The 14,182-nt window shown below is 41.4% G+C and overlaps 1 protein-coding gene across 1 annotated transcript in view; it reads right to left on the bottom strand.

Annotated features, from left to right (window-relative positions):
* Positions 1–9,099, bottom strand: part of abhd17c (abhydrolase domain containing 17C, depalmitoylase) — a 29,189-nt gene extending 20,090 nt beyond the window's left edge. Inside the window, exon 1 of the mRNA XM_084923303.1 lies at positions 8,259–9,099. Coding sequence (XP_084779429.1) covers positions 8,259–8,743 — 485 coding nt within the window. The 5' untranslated portion in view covers positions 8,744–9,099. The remainder of the gene's footprint in view (positions 1–8,258) is intronic.
* Positions 9,100–14,182: the final 5,083 nt, after the last annotated feature.

Below are 14,182 nucleotides of genomic sequence, written 5' to 3'. Positions count from 1 at the left end.
TGACTTTTTACAGTCAGTTACAATAACTCGTCCTGCGTGCTAGCTAGCATGATGGAGTTTCTATACAGCTGGGTGGTGCTATGATGTTACTGATGTTGAACTTTATTCATAAGGTTAGTTAGTAGAGTTGCCAACCGTCCTGTAAAAAGACGGAATCGTCCCAAATTCAGAGAAATTATTACGCGTTTCGTGTTGAGCTGAAAAGGAACAGTTTGTCCCGGACTTCAGCTACAATGAAAAAGACACAAAGCTGGAGTTATTCTGCGTCTTTACGCTGCACAGCTGCCTCTTCTTCTCTCATTCTCCCCCCTCCCTCTCCTGATGCTACTTCAATCATGAAACTGATCAATGATCAGCTGATCGGCTTTTCTCTCTTGTTTGTTTATCTCCCACTTTGCGCCAGAAAGAGGAAACCAGCGGATGTCGCGCTAAACAACAGCAGCACTTTTAAGCTTGATCAGCTGTTGTTAGAATTTATTTAATATTACTTTCTAGTATCAGCTGATGTTTGCTGGAGCCACAGCTGTAAAGCTGCTGGTCATGATGTCGGTTTGGTTATGTGATGAGAGGGAAACATGAAGATGAAACCAGGAGATGTCCTTACTGAATCATCAGAGCTGTGATGGAGAAACAGGTTTACCTTTTAGGTGACATGAATGAGTTGAAGGGAAGTTATGAACTGTTTCTGAGAGACTAATAACACCAGGATCCTTTTCTAAGTAGCTGACAGCTGGTAACTGTGCAGGGGCGGGTCTAGCAAAGTGTTGCCAGGGGGGCAGGTAGGGCATTAACAGGGAGAGGGGGGCACAAGGAAATACTTTCTTATTCTCATTTAAAATGTCTCACTTTTAATAAATAATTATCTGAATCTTACAACCAAAGTTTTTATCTGATGTAAAGTGTATAGAAATCATACATATACCAACAAGACTGTACATCACTGTCACAACAGCGTCTGTTTTCATTCAAAGGCTTTATGGCTTTAATACCTGGGGGGCCGGTCTTTAGTCAAAATGCTCGGGCTGTTTATTTGTCCCAGTCCAGCTCTGGGCACGACACGCAGTGAATTAATCTGAGAAGGTGCATCAAAAACTAAATGGCCGGGCCAGCGGTGCACAAATCAGCTCACATAGACACATTAGTTGTGCCTCTTCTTAATGACGGTATCTTAGCTAACAACCTCAACTACCAGATTCAGCTTGTAATTGGCTAAAAATAACTTAGCCTACTGGTGAGAGGGACGTTGTTAGCTTTCCACATTCTGACACTTCAAAAGCTTCAGCAGCTGTCCACTCAGCACAGCATCAGCACCACGGAGATACACGGATACATCCGTAGACTCGAGACACAATGCGTTTTTGGGACTTTCAGGTGTTTGGACCAATGTTTTATTTTCTGATCAAACCAGAAATCTTCAATGAGCAGCTGGATTTGTCTCACATTAACTGGCTGAGTTAATGCCAGTTAATGCAACATCGAAGCAGCTGGAATCCACAGCTGTGCGTGTTCATGGAGCTGCATGTTCACCTGCTGGACGTCACTACCTGACAGGTTTAACTGTCTTCAGAACATTGCAGAGGCCTTATTGACAGTATTTGGCTCTAATATCTGTGTGAGCGGATTTTCTCTCACATGAGTCCTCAGGTAGCCTCTGAATGCTGGACACTCGGAGACCTGTGTCTCTGAGTGGGAGACCAGAGATCACATTAACATGTGTGTCTCTGTATTAACAGACATGCCATGTTGGCTCAGTTTATTTTGTCTTATCATTGTTGTGAGGAGACCATAAATAGCATTTGTATTTTCTGTTGTTCAGTTCATTTGCTGTTATGGATAAAAAGTCTTTTTTTGTTTCAAAATAGCTGATAACTATTCGCTGACAGCTGCCAACATCTGCAAACAAATATGATTCTATAAAGTGGTTCTATATAGTGTGTAACTGTTAATATAGAGCGTTATTAAATTTATTGCTAATGCAGTCATATGGCACACTGACCTCTGAGGAAATTTTAGATGGCACTCGTCAACAGAAAGGTTGCCGACCCCTGCTCTAAATGTTGGATCAGGTATCAGTGACAGCAGGCCGATCTACTGGGCCAATCTGCTCATTCCAATTCTATGTTGTTCTGTGTTACACTACACATCAGTAAGGACTCTTACGTAGGATTTATAGCCCTGCAAACGTGTCCATCTGCATACACTTTTCGGTCGGACAGAGAGGAGAAGGGTTTCCACCCATGTGAGATGCGCTCCTGTGCAGGCCTCCGAGATCCTGACTGCAAATGGGAAGCGCACGGCATATGCAACTGCTGAATGCTGATTGGTTGACAGGTGGAATAGAGTCAGGAGGGATAGCGCAGTTTACCATGAACTGGAGAACTGTGAAAAAAAAACTTCAAAGACCATGAAATTAAGAATGAAAAGCACATAGTTGTTCCAATGACACTTTTCACACTCCACTTCACTTCAGCTCTTTGTATGTTGTAATGTCATGCTCTGTTGCCACCAACAGCACGAGCAAGAGTGGCTGCAACACATACACTCTTACTCTTGTATACTGTCTCCATCTGACAGCAGAGCTCACTGCAGGCGGACGGGTAGTCCCTGCAGCAGACAGCGGACACACTCTCTCCGCTCGACTATAAAACCAGCTTCAGGCTGAGCGAAAATAAGAGAAGAGCAAATCACTTTGCTGATTAATAAAAATGTTTCTTTTAGTTTTTAGTAGTTTTAATCCTAATGTTATTTAGTAGTTTACAATAAACTCAGTAACTGTTTTCTTTGATGTCCATGTTGCACTGCAGGTCATGAAAGCACTGATGTTTGATGAAGTCAAAGATGATGAAGTTTCTTGACATACAGCAATTTTCACTTATGTGCTGATTAAGTATATGAAACAAGTGTAAGCATTAAATATGAAGAGACACAAAACGCAAAAACATTAGTCTGGAATTGGATGTTGATAAATGGATTAGCTGCCTAACTTTTGTGATAATTAATTAATGTAAGTGGTTTATGATTCTCTTGTTTCATCATCAGAAATACGACAAATCACTGTTTGATTTCAAGTGTTGGAAAATCGTGATTGGCAGTTTTCGCATAATTAAATACTTAATCCACTGAATTCTCATAATAACACTGGAAAGTTATAACTACTTTAGGTTAATGTAAAATGTATATTTCCTCTTGCTGTACATGAGCTCGACATACCTCAAGAATGTGAAAAACACGACCCAGCTCCAAGCTCAAGTGCTGAAGCACATGCTTTGAATTGCAGATTATACATTAATTGTTTATGTCAGGGCAGTAACTCATTAAATTAACTGCATAAAATGACAAATACCTTTCTCTGTCTGTTTTACACTGCATAATTTCGCACGTACCTGCAAACATAACCAGCGTGGTACACGGTAGAGTTCACAATGGGGCGCAGAGCCATTGCAGGGGGGGCGCGGAATGAAAAGGGGGGGGAAAAAAACAAAACGCTTGGACACTGCTAGCACGGGGCGCCCACAGAAACGCAAAGCAGGAGATGAAGCATCGCTGAATATGTTTCCAAACCAACTTCATTCTAAGACAAAGACTAGAAAATATGGTGAAGCAAATCTGCCCTTTGGCTTCACCTGCACAAGTGCCGAGGTAGGTCTCCCTGCAGGATTGGTTTTCCCTGTCGGGAGCAGCGCTGGGCTGTTTAAATCAAACAGGATCCCACAGCTGTTTATGTTTTTAAACCCATTTTGCACAGAGAGGCATTTTTTGAAAAATGTATTGATATCAATGTTGAATATTATTACACAGGAAAAAACAACTACATGTAAAATAATCACACCGTGACGCCTCTGCCTTTGTAACTGGAGGAACAGTAACTGTGTGTAAAACCTGCAGACAGTCAGATTAACAGTATTGTGTCTCTATCTGCCATTCTGCAATTCATCTCATGTAAACAATAACGTGGCCACAGCGTGACGTGAAAAAGGCACATAGCTTTGACGTTGCGTGACCCGAGTTGGTCACGCAACATCAAAGGTCAAAGGTCACTCCTTTTTTGCGTTTACGTGTGGACGAGGAATACAGAGTTGTATTCCTCGTCCACACGTAAATGCAAAAAAGGAGGTTTAAAAAAATCTCAGTTTTCGGTGATTCAAAACGCCGTTTACGTGGACGAAACAGCTGCGTGTTCAAAAATACCCGTGTAGGTGCGGACGCAGCGTAAAAGAGTTAGTAGTTTATTTTATTACTACCTGTAATTTATTGCAGATTACTTGTATTTGCTTAACTGTTTACTAAATGTTTGAGGTGTGAAATAAACAGCAATGGAGCAAAATATGGGCGTGTGTGGTGGGGGGGTGTGTTTGTGCGTGCACGCGCGAGAAGGGGGGGGGGGGGGGGGGGGGGACGCGATCATTTTTCTTGTGGGGGCCCAGCAAAGAAAGTTTGGGAACCACTGCTCTAAAACATAAAGTCATCTTGGAGGCAAAGTCTCTGGTCAGTTATGAGGAAAACGTTTGAGCTGCCAGCTCGGTCTGCATGAGTCTGCAGACCAAGAGAAAGCAGCAGCATCACTGGGCAAACGTCTTCCAACACAGCATAGCGACCAGCATCACTTTCATTAAGAGACACAATAAAATAAGAGGGATGTTGACCCTCTCTGCACACAGAGAGTGGTGGATCGTCAAGTTGCTTAACCAGCAATGAGCTGGATAAGCAAAGCTGGACCAAATAAGTCGGGATGGTGGTGCATGAAGAGCTCTACATAAAAATGAGCGCCTCAGCTTGGATCCTTTTTAATGTCAGTGATTTTTAAATGCATCTGCTTCTAAAGTATGGCACAGAGGCTCTTTGTGATTTCCCTTCTGTATGTATCATGTTGGGCAGCGGTCCCCAACCCCCGGGCCTCGGACCGGTACCGGTCCGTGAGTCGTTTGGTACCGGGCCGCGAGAGTTGAGGCTCAGGTGTGAAATGTTTGGTTTTCAGGGTTTTTATCGGTTTTCAGCGTTATTTTGTTATCGTTTTTATCGTTTACTCGGTTTTCCTGGGTCTTTTCACGTGTGTTATGAATAAATCTTCTTTTTTCGGTACCGGTACTAGTTTTATTTTGTTGTATTTATCCGCGACACCTTAAAGGCCGGTCCGTGAAAATAATGTCGGGCATAAACCGGTCCGTGGCGCAAAAAAGGTTGGGGACCGCTGATGTTGGGCATTAAAATTAGGGGTGGGTTTTGATTATCGACTTATCGATTAAAATTGATTCTGGCTTGGATAACGTGATATCGATTCTTTAAAATCCTGAATCGATTTTTAAATATAAATGTACTTTGCCCAAAATGCCAGAATCTCAGGTTAAACCTCACAAAATTTCAACAACCACCAAACAGCTAAAACAGTAAATGAGAGCAGGAACACGGATTCTGCACAAAGACGTAAACACAAAGCGCCGACCCGCCGACGGATCAGAATCAGTGAGATGTCGGTTTCCTCACCCGACGGCACGGACACGGTCGGGGCTGAAAGCCGACAGCTCGCTGATTCTGATGTTTCGGCGGGTCGGCGCTTTGTGTTTACGTCCTTTTTGCCTTAGATTCTGAAGCTGCAGGTTTTTATCTCTCTCCAAACAATATTGACTGAACCAGATGCAAAAGAAGATCCAAACTGCACTTCACATAAACATCGTCATGAATTCACTCTGACTTTTCCCGTTTTGCTTCCACCAGGATAAAATCACACTTCATGCACAGCTCTCTCTCTCTCTCTCTCTCTCTCTGTACTTCAAGAACAGTTTCCCGTCTAAAAATCTGTTTTCTGCATAATTCGCTTGCTTGTTACGCACAAGTCTACGGTTGTTTACAGGCTGTCGGACGCTGTTTTTTTCCCTTCTACTTACTTCCAAAAAGAAAGCCTCATTTCTGCTGTTCAATACTGAAGAAATGTAAACTTTTTAAAATTATGCAAAATTGCAAAAGGCTTAGCTGCGTCTCAAATAAAACCTCTGTAACTTTGCTTCATGTCAGCAGCATCAGGTAATGTTCATGTGTTGATTAATGGTTTTCTTTCGTTTTTGATCTACTGCAGAATATTTTTAAGGTCATCTGCTATAAAATCCCAGGCCAGGAAAGTCGCCTTCACGTTTTTCTGTGTTTTATCTTCAGTTACTTCGACACAAAGGCATCTGCTGTGATGCTCACACCTTTGATAAAGTCTTGCAAGTGTCAGTTTTCTTTTTGCAGAAATAAAAATATGGAAATGTACTAATACGTGATCAGGCAAAATTTACCCGATTCAAATCGAATCGAATCGTGGATCAAATCGATTCGGGACCTTGTGAATCGAAATCGAATCGATTCTAGAAATCAGTGACGATAATCAGCCCTAATTAAAATTATCCATGAAAGAAAACCTGTGCAGGTAACATACTGTACTGTATTTATAGAAACCGTGATGAGCAGGAAACCAGAGGCAGATGAGTTGATTACACAGCAGAAAACAGGTGAGTCACATTTCCAATGGTTCCACCTGCCAAACCTTTCTTTAGCCCTGAGCATGTACTGGGGGCAGGCAGCTTTATTAGCACCTAAACAGCATAGGAAATGCAGTTTTTAACAGCCACTGGCAAAAAAAAATGCTGAAATTCCACAAGTCACTTTATAGCAAAGACTAATTTTGTGCCATGTAATCTTCCAGCAACTTCTCTGTTTCACTTTAGCTGCATTTTATGAGCTCAAATTGTTGTCATAAATATTTTGTACTTGTAAATCAGACTGTGTAGTTGTTAGTTTTGTACCCTTGTAAACCAAAATATCTGAAAATTTTATGTTTGTGCATCTATAGATGAGAATTTGTGTGTGTGAAAAAGATTTGTGTTTGTAAAAAATATTTACACAAGTTACAAATTTGTTTTTGTTCAGGTCCGGTTACAGATGCAAAGCAAAAAACTACGTGTAAAACTGCGCTCAAGTTCCCCGGCTGTGTGTGCGTTTCAACTTGCAAGTATGATTTTTGACCTGAATTTTCTTCTTTTCACAAATTTAACTAGAGGACAGATGGGTTGGGCTGTCAGAGGGGCTTTACTGAGCTTCAGGTCCTGGAAGGGCAATACAGTTTGAAGCTGGAGGATCTCTATATAAATATCCCACAAGGCTCATACAAGCTAGGTCCCTTAACTTTCAGTAGCTGTTGAAAGGATAAAGTTGTGGTAAACCAGTGGTCAGAATTACCATTATTACTTTAACACAAAGTCAGGGCTGAGCCGGGACCATTGCTGTGAGTCACACTGCACAGGATAAAGGCCCTTTCACATCAGACGTGGCATTCGCTGCGCTCACAGCTAACTAAGAGCAAAGAATCCACAATTTGTGTTGTGCTGGCTGCTGCGCTAGCTTTTATGTTGTTTTCTTGTGGCTGCTCTACGTGTACTAGATGCACCTGCTCCTCGTCGTTTCAAAACGCATCTCTGACTTTATATCCTCTATGAGAGTGTGTGTTGTATTATGTTCACGTTTTTAAGTAAAAACATGAATCACTCAATCATAACTAAGAAAGCTTTGTAACTATCCCGACTAGCGAAGAGAGTGTCATTTCCACAAAACTGCTTTCCTCCCCGAGGTCCACAGAGCCGTTGAAAAGACTGTGGAGGTCCCTGCACGTACACCTGTGACAAAAAGTTCACCGAACTCAGACACGCACAGAATGTTTTCCTTTGTGGTGATGAAGGAAAACGCTGGCGCCTTTACCCTTCCAGGACCTGAACCTCAGTAAAGAGTCCCTCCAACCGCCAAACCCATTTGTTCTCTGATTGGATAGCTAAATTTGTGATTGACATGACACTGACCAATCAGCTGAAAGGAAGAAAAATCGGGTCAAAATTCATACTTGCAAGCTGAAAGTTACACACAGCCAAGGAACGTGAGTGCAGAGTTTTACACGAAGTGTTTTGTTTGTATCTGTAAGCAGACCTTAACAACAACAAAAAAACGTAACTTGTGTAAATATTTTTTACAAACAAATCTTTTTCTTTTTTTTTAACACACACAAGAAATTCTCATCTGTGGATCCACAGATAAGACATAACATGCACACATAAAATTTTCAGACATTTTGGTTTACAAGGTTACAAAACTCAGTTCACAGCTATGCAGTCTGACTTACAAGTACAAAATATTTATGACCACAATTTGAGCCCAAAGTATTTGTGTAGTGGGCGTTATCTCAGCACACACTTGTAGGCATTGTCTGATCCACAACACCCTTGTGTTATACTCACTTGTTCCTCAGCATCTGCCAGGCCGCCTCGATGTCCGCATACAGGTTCTTCTCTGAAGGCTTGCCGGTGCTGACTCCGTAGCCTGAATAGTCGTAGGAGAACACGTTGCAGTTTATCCTGGAGCCCAGGCCGATGTAAAAACTGCACATCTGCCCCAGGTCCACAGCGTTACCGTGGGAAAACAGCAGCGTGTAGCGACTGTTCGGAGCGCAACGCACAAACATGCATGCTACCCGGTTACCCCGGCTGCTTCTAGTGGTGAACACTTCCACTGCATCGAGCTCTCGCTGGGAGTATTGCCAGTCTGCCCGTTCGGTTAAATGTAAGCTAGTCACCCCGTTAGCGTCGGTGTGCATGGAATACGTGGGCTCCGGTGGAAGGAAAGCTAGTTTGGCCGCGATGCGACTCGGACAGGGTGGACAGCAGAACAGCCAGCACAGCTCACCGATAGAAAACCCATTCATCCTGGGGCCTTGTTCTGGCATTTAGGCCCGGGGTTACCTGATTTACTAACTTCGGCTAAAACAAAACACGCGGTTCGGATCTGTTTCGAGATCCGGTGTACCATTAACAGACCGCAGCAGGGCTGGAAGACAGGCTGAGCGACGTCTCGGCTTTGCAGCTACTCGCTAGCCGGCATACAGGTGGCTCACAGAAATTGCGACGCAACATTTACGTTTATATTACTTTACACCACTAAACTGTGCCACTACTGGTCTCAAAAGCACAGTTCTACCCTTTGAAAACATCACTTGCTGTAGCTTTGTTGCTAATATATTGTAATAAAGAAAGCAGCCATTTCTCTTGAATGGTGACAAGCCGGTTTTCCGGTACAACCGGATATCCTGCCGTAACAAAAACAAAAAGCCGTAAGATATTTTAAGGAAAAAAAACAAACATTTGCTTTATTGAAAAAAAAAATCCACACATCCAAAAATCTTCGGCCGCCCTTCATTTATTTATATTTTGCGCTTTAAGGAAAAACAGTCTGTTCAATTCCAAAGATCTATTTTCTAAAGACTTGGGCTGATCCCACACTGTAATGTTTAGGCTCTGTGGAGGTGACCGATAAAGTTGCGTTTTTCTGTCCATCACTAAAATCACTGTTGTTACCTTTTATATTTTGCTTTATTATTATAGGATATATACCTGTTTGATTGTTCTTGTGATTTGGCGCTATATAAATAAAATTAAAGTTAACTGAATTAAATGTCTTCAAAATAGATGCATATAGTGTGGTATTTATTAATGCTGTAAAACCTTGTTTAGGTACAAACTTAAACAAACACACCACCTGACCTGTGATCTGAGCGGTGATGGTGCCCAGAAACAGAATGAGAATCTGTGAAAACATGAGACAAGATTCTTATATATATATATATATATTTATTTTAAAGCAAAAAAAAAACAAAAAAACAAACACCTCCCTTCTCATGGGTCTACTGGCAGTTCTGTCAACATTGTGACTTGGTTTATACTTTGACATGCACCTTCCTCTTCCTAGCCACCTCCTCCAGTTCATGTGGGGGAGACACTGAAGCGTTCTCAGACCAGTCGAGCGATATGATCTCTCCAATGTGTCCTCGGTCTGCAGTGGGGGTGGATCCTAGTCAGATGCCCACAGAAGTTGATGACTAAAATCCTCACTCTCTCTCACCACCAAGAGCCCAAACACCAGCTTTTGAGGAAGCTCATTTCCATCATGTGAAACCACAATGTCATTCTTTCAGTCACTCATACTAATTACTATACTTAAAGTTCTCCATTTGTTCTGGACCCATACATCACCCTTTTCCAAATAAGAACCGTGCTCTAAGACTGCTGAATAATTCCCACAGCTGTAGGGTAAGACTCACAATCCAGAGACTGCCACAGACTCAGAAATGGCTCTGCCACAGAGGTTGTGTTTTTGGTAGTGTTTAACACGTATGTCATCCTGTCTGTGTGTGAATACAATAGCTCTAAGTTTAGAATTCTGATAAACTTTTTAAGAATGAAGAGTGCGGTTATGTTAACAATCCATTAAAATTTGACTTAATCCACCAAGGTCCTCAAAATCATTTCAATTATATATTGGTCAAAAACCTTATCACGTGGAAACTATGATTCTTATTACTGTGTTAGGTATTTATAATAATAAAAATATCTTGTCACAGTTGATCTCTTACCTCTCCGTCAATGTCAATAAATCGATGGTCAACATGTTGCTATAGCTATTTAATATTAAAATAGGCTTCAGGGTGACAAGGACATGGTATACTTTCTGAGTAAACTTGATTAATTTTATTATGACTGTTATGTACATTTTGGTACCAGCTTCTAACCATTTAAATAAATAACATGAATACATGTACAAAAAGAAAACCGAATGAATAAATACAATGCTATTCCCTTAAAAGTGATTACTACTCAGAGAGTGAGTTTACACTCTGAGAAACAAACAAACAAACAAATAAATGGTTACCTGGTGTCAAGTCGGCACTCAGTGTTCCCTCTAATGTTTCATGTGTCTGAGCCAACGCACAAACTCCCTGAGTGTCCCTTGGACCACTGTGAGCAACAGCAGACGTGTGCACTGTGGTCACGCCAGCATCGAATCCATGCAAGTTACATGTTTATTAAAATAATCCAATTACAGCGTTTACATTTATGTTAGACTACTTTAAATTAACTGCTTTATCCCACTTACAATGAAAATGTTAAAAAATCTTGTTGATGACCTGTGCAGTATGTTAACACAATTGGAAGTAAAAATAACTTGAACTCCAATTTTGAAAACACAACTTTCTTTCTTTCTTTCTTTCTTTTTTTATATATAAAGCTCTGACTTGTATTATGAGTCTGTGGTCTGGGAGAGAGTCTGTAACTCTGTCTGCAAAATACAGTATATAAAGACCAATGTTGGGCAATTAATTATATAGTTACTTCTTCAAAAAAGTTACTGAATTTTGCAAACAACAAAGTTTTTTGCAGCTGTTTACCTAAAAATGCAGCCAAGGCGTTTTTTTTAAATAAACATTTCAAACTATTTACAGAACAATCAGCTGTTCTGCATCAAATCTGATGCCACACAAATTATTTGTGCCACTCCAAAAAATAATTTCTGTCCACTATGAGATGAAGGAGAACAACAGCCTGATACCTGCAGGCCTGACAGCAGCAGATGTATCACTGCTGTAACACCTGTAACATTCAGCAGTCGCCTCATTGTTCTGACACACACAACAAAACTATTGACTACACTACACACTAACTACACAAGATTTGCGCTAAACGTGGCAAATCTCTCACATCTCAAACACGCCGTCACTCCTAAAACTTCCCCCTTTCCTAAACAACTAAATGCCATGTTGCCATATCATTCTTTGATTGGTCGACATGGTACATTTTTCGACCAATAGGAAAGGGTGGAGTTTTTTGGGTTTGTTTTTGCTCACAGGCTTTCGAGCGTTTTCCTTATAAAACGCCGTTTTTACCGTTTCTTCCCCCAGTAAATATAAACAACGATAGTATTCAGGAAGAAAACCAAACACTGCATATATTTTTTTATCATAACTCTGGTTTTACGTGGTCGATCAACACAATTTAAAAACTGGTATAAAGTCCACACTTTTCCCGTCAGTTGTTCCGTCTGTCCTGCTCACATCTCCAATGGTTGTACGCGTTGTCATTAACGCGGCTTCACTCCACATCAGCCGCTTTGCTCGCTAAAACACATAAGGACGCTGTCATAGCCTGTCAACCACGTTGATTAGCTGCGTATATACGAATGTGAATCGCATTCTTGGCTGGACTATGGGATAAGGTGACATCGTTCTGTTCCCATACGGGAGCAGCCAGTCACTTACTGACTAACACTGCAAAACAGAATTGTTAAAGTTTTAATTTTAATTTCAATTCAGGTTAGATTTTTTTTTTGTGCGCAACACAGATTTTCTGTGCGCAGAGACGTGCCAGCAGTGCGCAATTGCGCACCTTAGAGGGAACATTGCCGGCACTGCCGCCTGACTTCTGGCATGGTAAGTGGTACGTCATCCAGATGTGGGCCAGGCCTGGCATAGATGGCATTGTTTATGTGATGGCATGCCATATCTGGCCCGATTGTGATTTGGTTTTTGTGGCCCAGGATTAGAGAAAACAGGTCTGGCCTGGATCCAGCATCAAGCTGGCACTTTTGACTGACTGGTGTCATGGCAGGGTGTCTGTCAACCAGATGTGGGCCAGGTCTGGCAATGATGCACTATTTATGTTCCTATTTTCCTATTTTAATTAGAAGACCCAAATGCCATGTTGCTATTGTAGCCAACGTTTCAAATGCAGGTTTGACAGGTTTGTGAGTGTACACTTTATCCAAAACCTAGTGAGGGTTTACTCATCTTTGCTGGTGGGTGGCTGTGGCTCAGGAGGTAGAGCAGGTCGCCTACTGATCGCAAGGTTAGTGGTTCAATCCCTGGCTCCTCCAGTCGGCATGTCACGTATGCTTGGGCAAGATTCAGACCCAAGTTGCTCTCTGATGCAATGTGTATGAATGTAGTTAGGAAGCATTCAGTTTAGAGAAAGTGACTGGGTGAAAATAATAACTGGACTGGTTCATACATAGTGCTTTTCAACTCTGAGCCAGTGTTGGGAAGTAATGGAATATTTACCATACAAAATATGAGTAACTCTGTTCTGTTAAAGTTACTATTTAAAAAGGTGATCATTAGAATACAGTTACTTCATTGAAATAAATGGATTACACGGTGGTCTTTTCCTGTTTCATATGTTAGGCTATCCCCCCTCTATCTTCTCTCTAATTTTGGTAATTCCACGCATTGCCAGAAACCCAAACAAAACACGCAATAAGAGGTTCTAATGTAAGCGTCCCGTTAATGTTTGTGGCGTCAGTTACACAATGGACCCGGAGCCACCACAACAGAGCCAGCAGTGCACAGGCAGGAATGCACTTCTTACTTGGAAATTCCGACACCGCTTCACATTTAATTAAGAAAGGGATGAAATCTGACGGTGCAATGCAACCTCTGTTTGTCGGCAACCAAGCTGCTCTCAGTGTCAAAAGACTCCAACCTAAAGAAACATCTGGGTTATGTACCACTTCAATAACTTCGATGTACTATTGCTGTTTGATTTATATTAATGAAGCCTACTCGCCACCAAGCTAACATCTTATGTTAACATCTTATGTCAACTTATGTCAACATAAGTCTTTGCTCCTCTACAGTAAATATAGTGTCTATTCAGGGAGATTTGGGCTTAACAACCAATCGGTAGAGAAAAACAAACAAGAATTTGTAGGATGTGATTGCTACATTCAGGTAGTTGTAAAAAGCATGACAATATATTAAGTAATACAAAGTATTCAGAATGCATTACTCACACTGAGTAACTTTACAGAATACTTTACAAACTACATTTTGGGGCATGTATTCTTAGTAGCTTGGGACCAGGAAGCAGAGTTGCAGTCTTACACGCCTCTCTGCAGCTTCTCTCCTCCTGCTACCCCCCCAAAAACCCATCTCCATAGAGACTGTGTCAGCTTCCAAAAAGACAAAAAACAAACTAAAAACCAGCAACAAACAACTTAAACATAAACAATTACAAAGAAAGAACAATACAGTATCCACATCTGAACCAAAGAGTAAAACAGTGAAATGTGGATTATTAAATATTAGGTCTCTCTCCTCCAAGTCTCTGTTAGTACATGACTTAATAATTGATCAACAAATTGATTTATTCTGCCTTACAGAAACCTGGTTGCAGCAGGATGATTATGTTAGTTTAAATGAATCAACACCCCCGAGTCATTCTAACTACCAGAAACCTCGAAGCACAGGCCGAGGGGGCGGTGTGGCAGCAATTTTTCACACCAGCCTATTAATTAATGAAAGACCAAGACAGACTTTTAATTCATTTGAAAGCCTGAT

This window comes from Perissodus microlepis, chromosome 1 (assembly GCF_051167445.1).
Source record: "Perissodus microlepis isolate ML-2025 ecotype Zambia chromosome 1, ASM5116744v1, whole genome shotgun sequence".
NCBI lineage: Eukaryota > Metazoa > Chordata > Actinopteri > Cichliformes > Cichlidae > Perissodus > Perissodus microlepis.
This window is presented reverse-complemented; position numbering and strand designations above follow the sequence as displayed.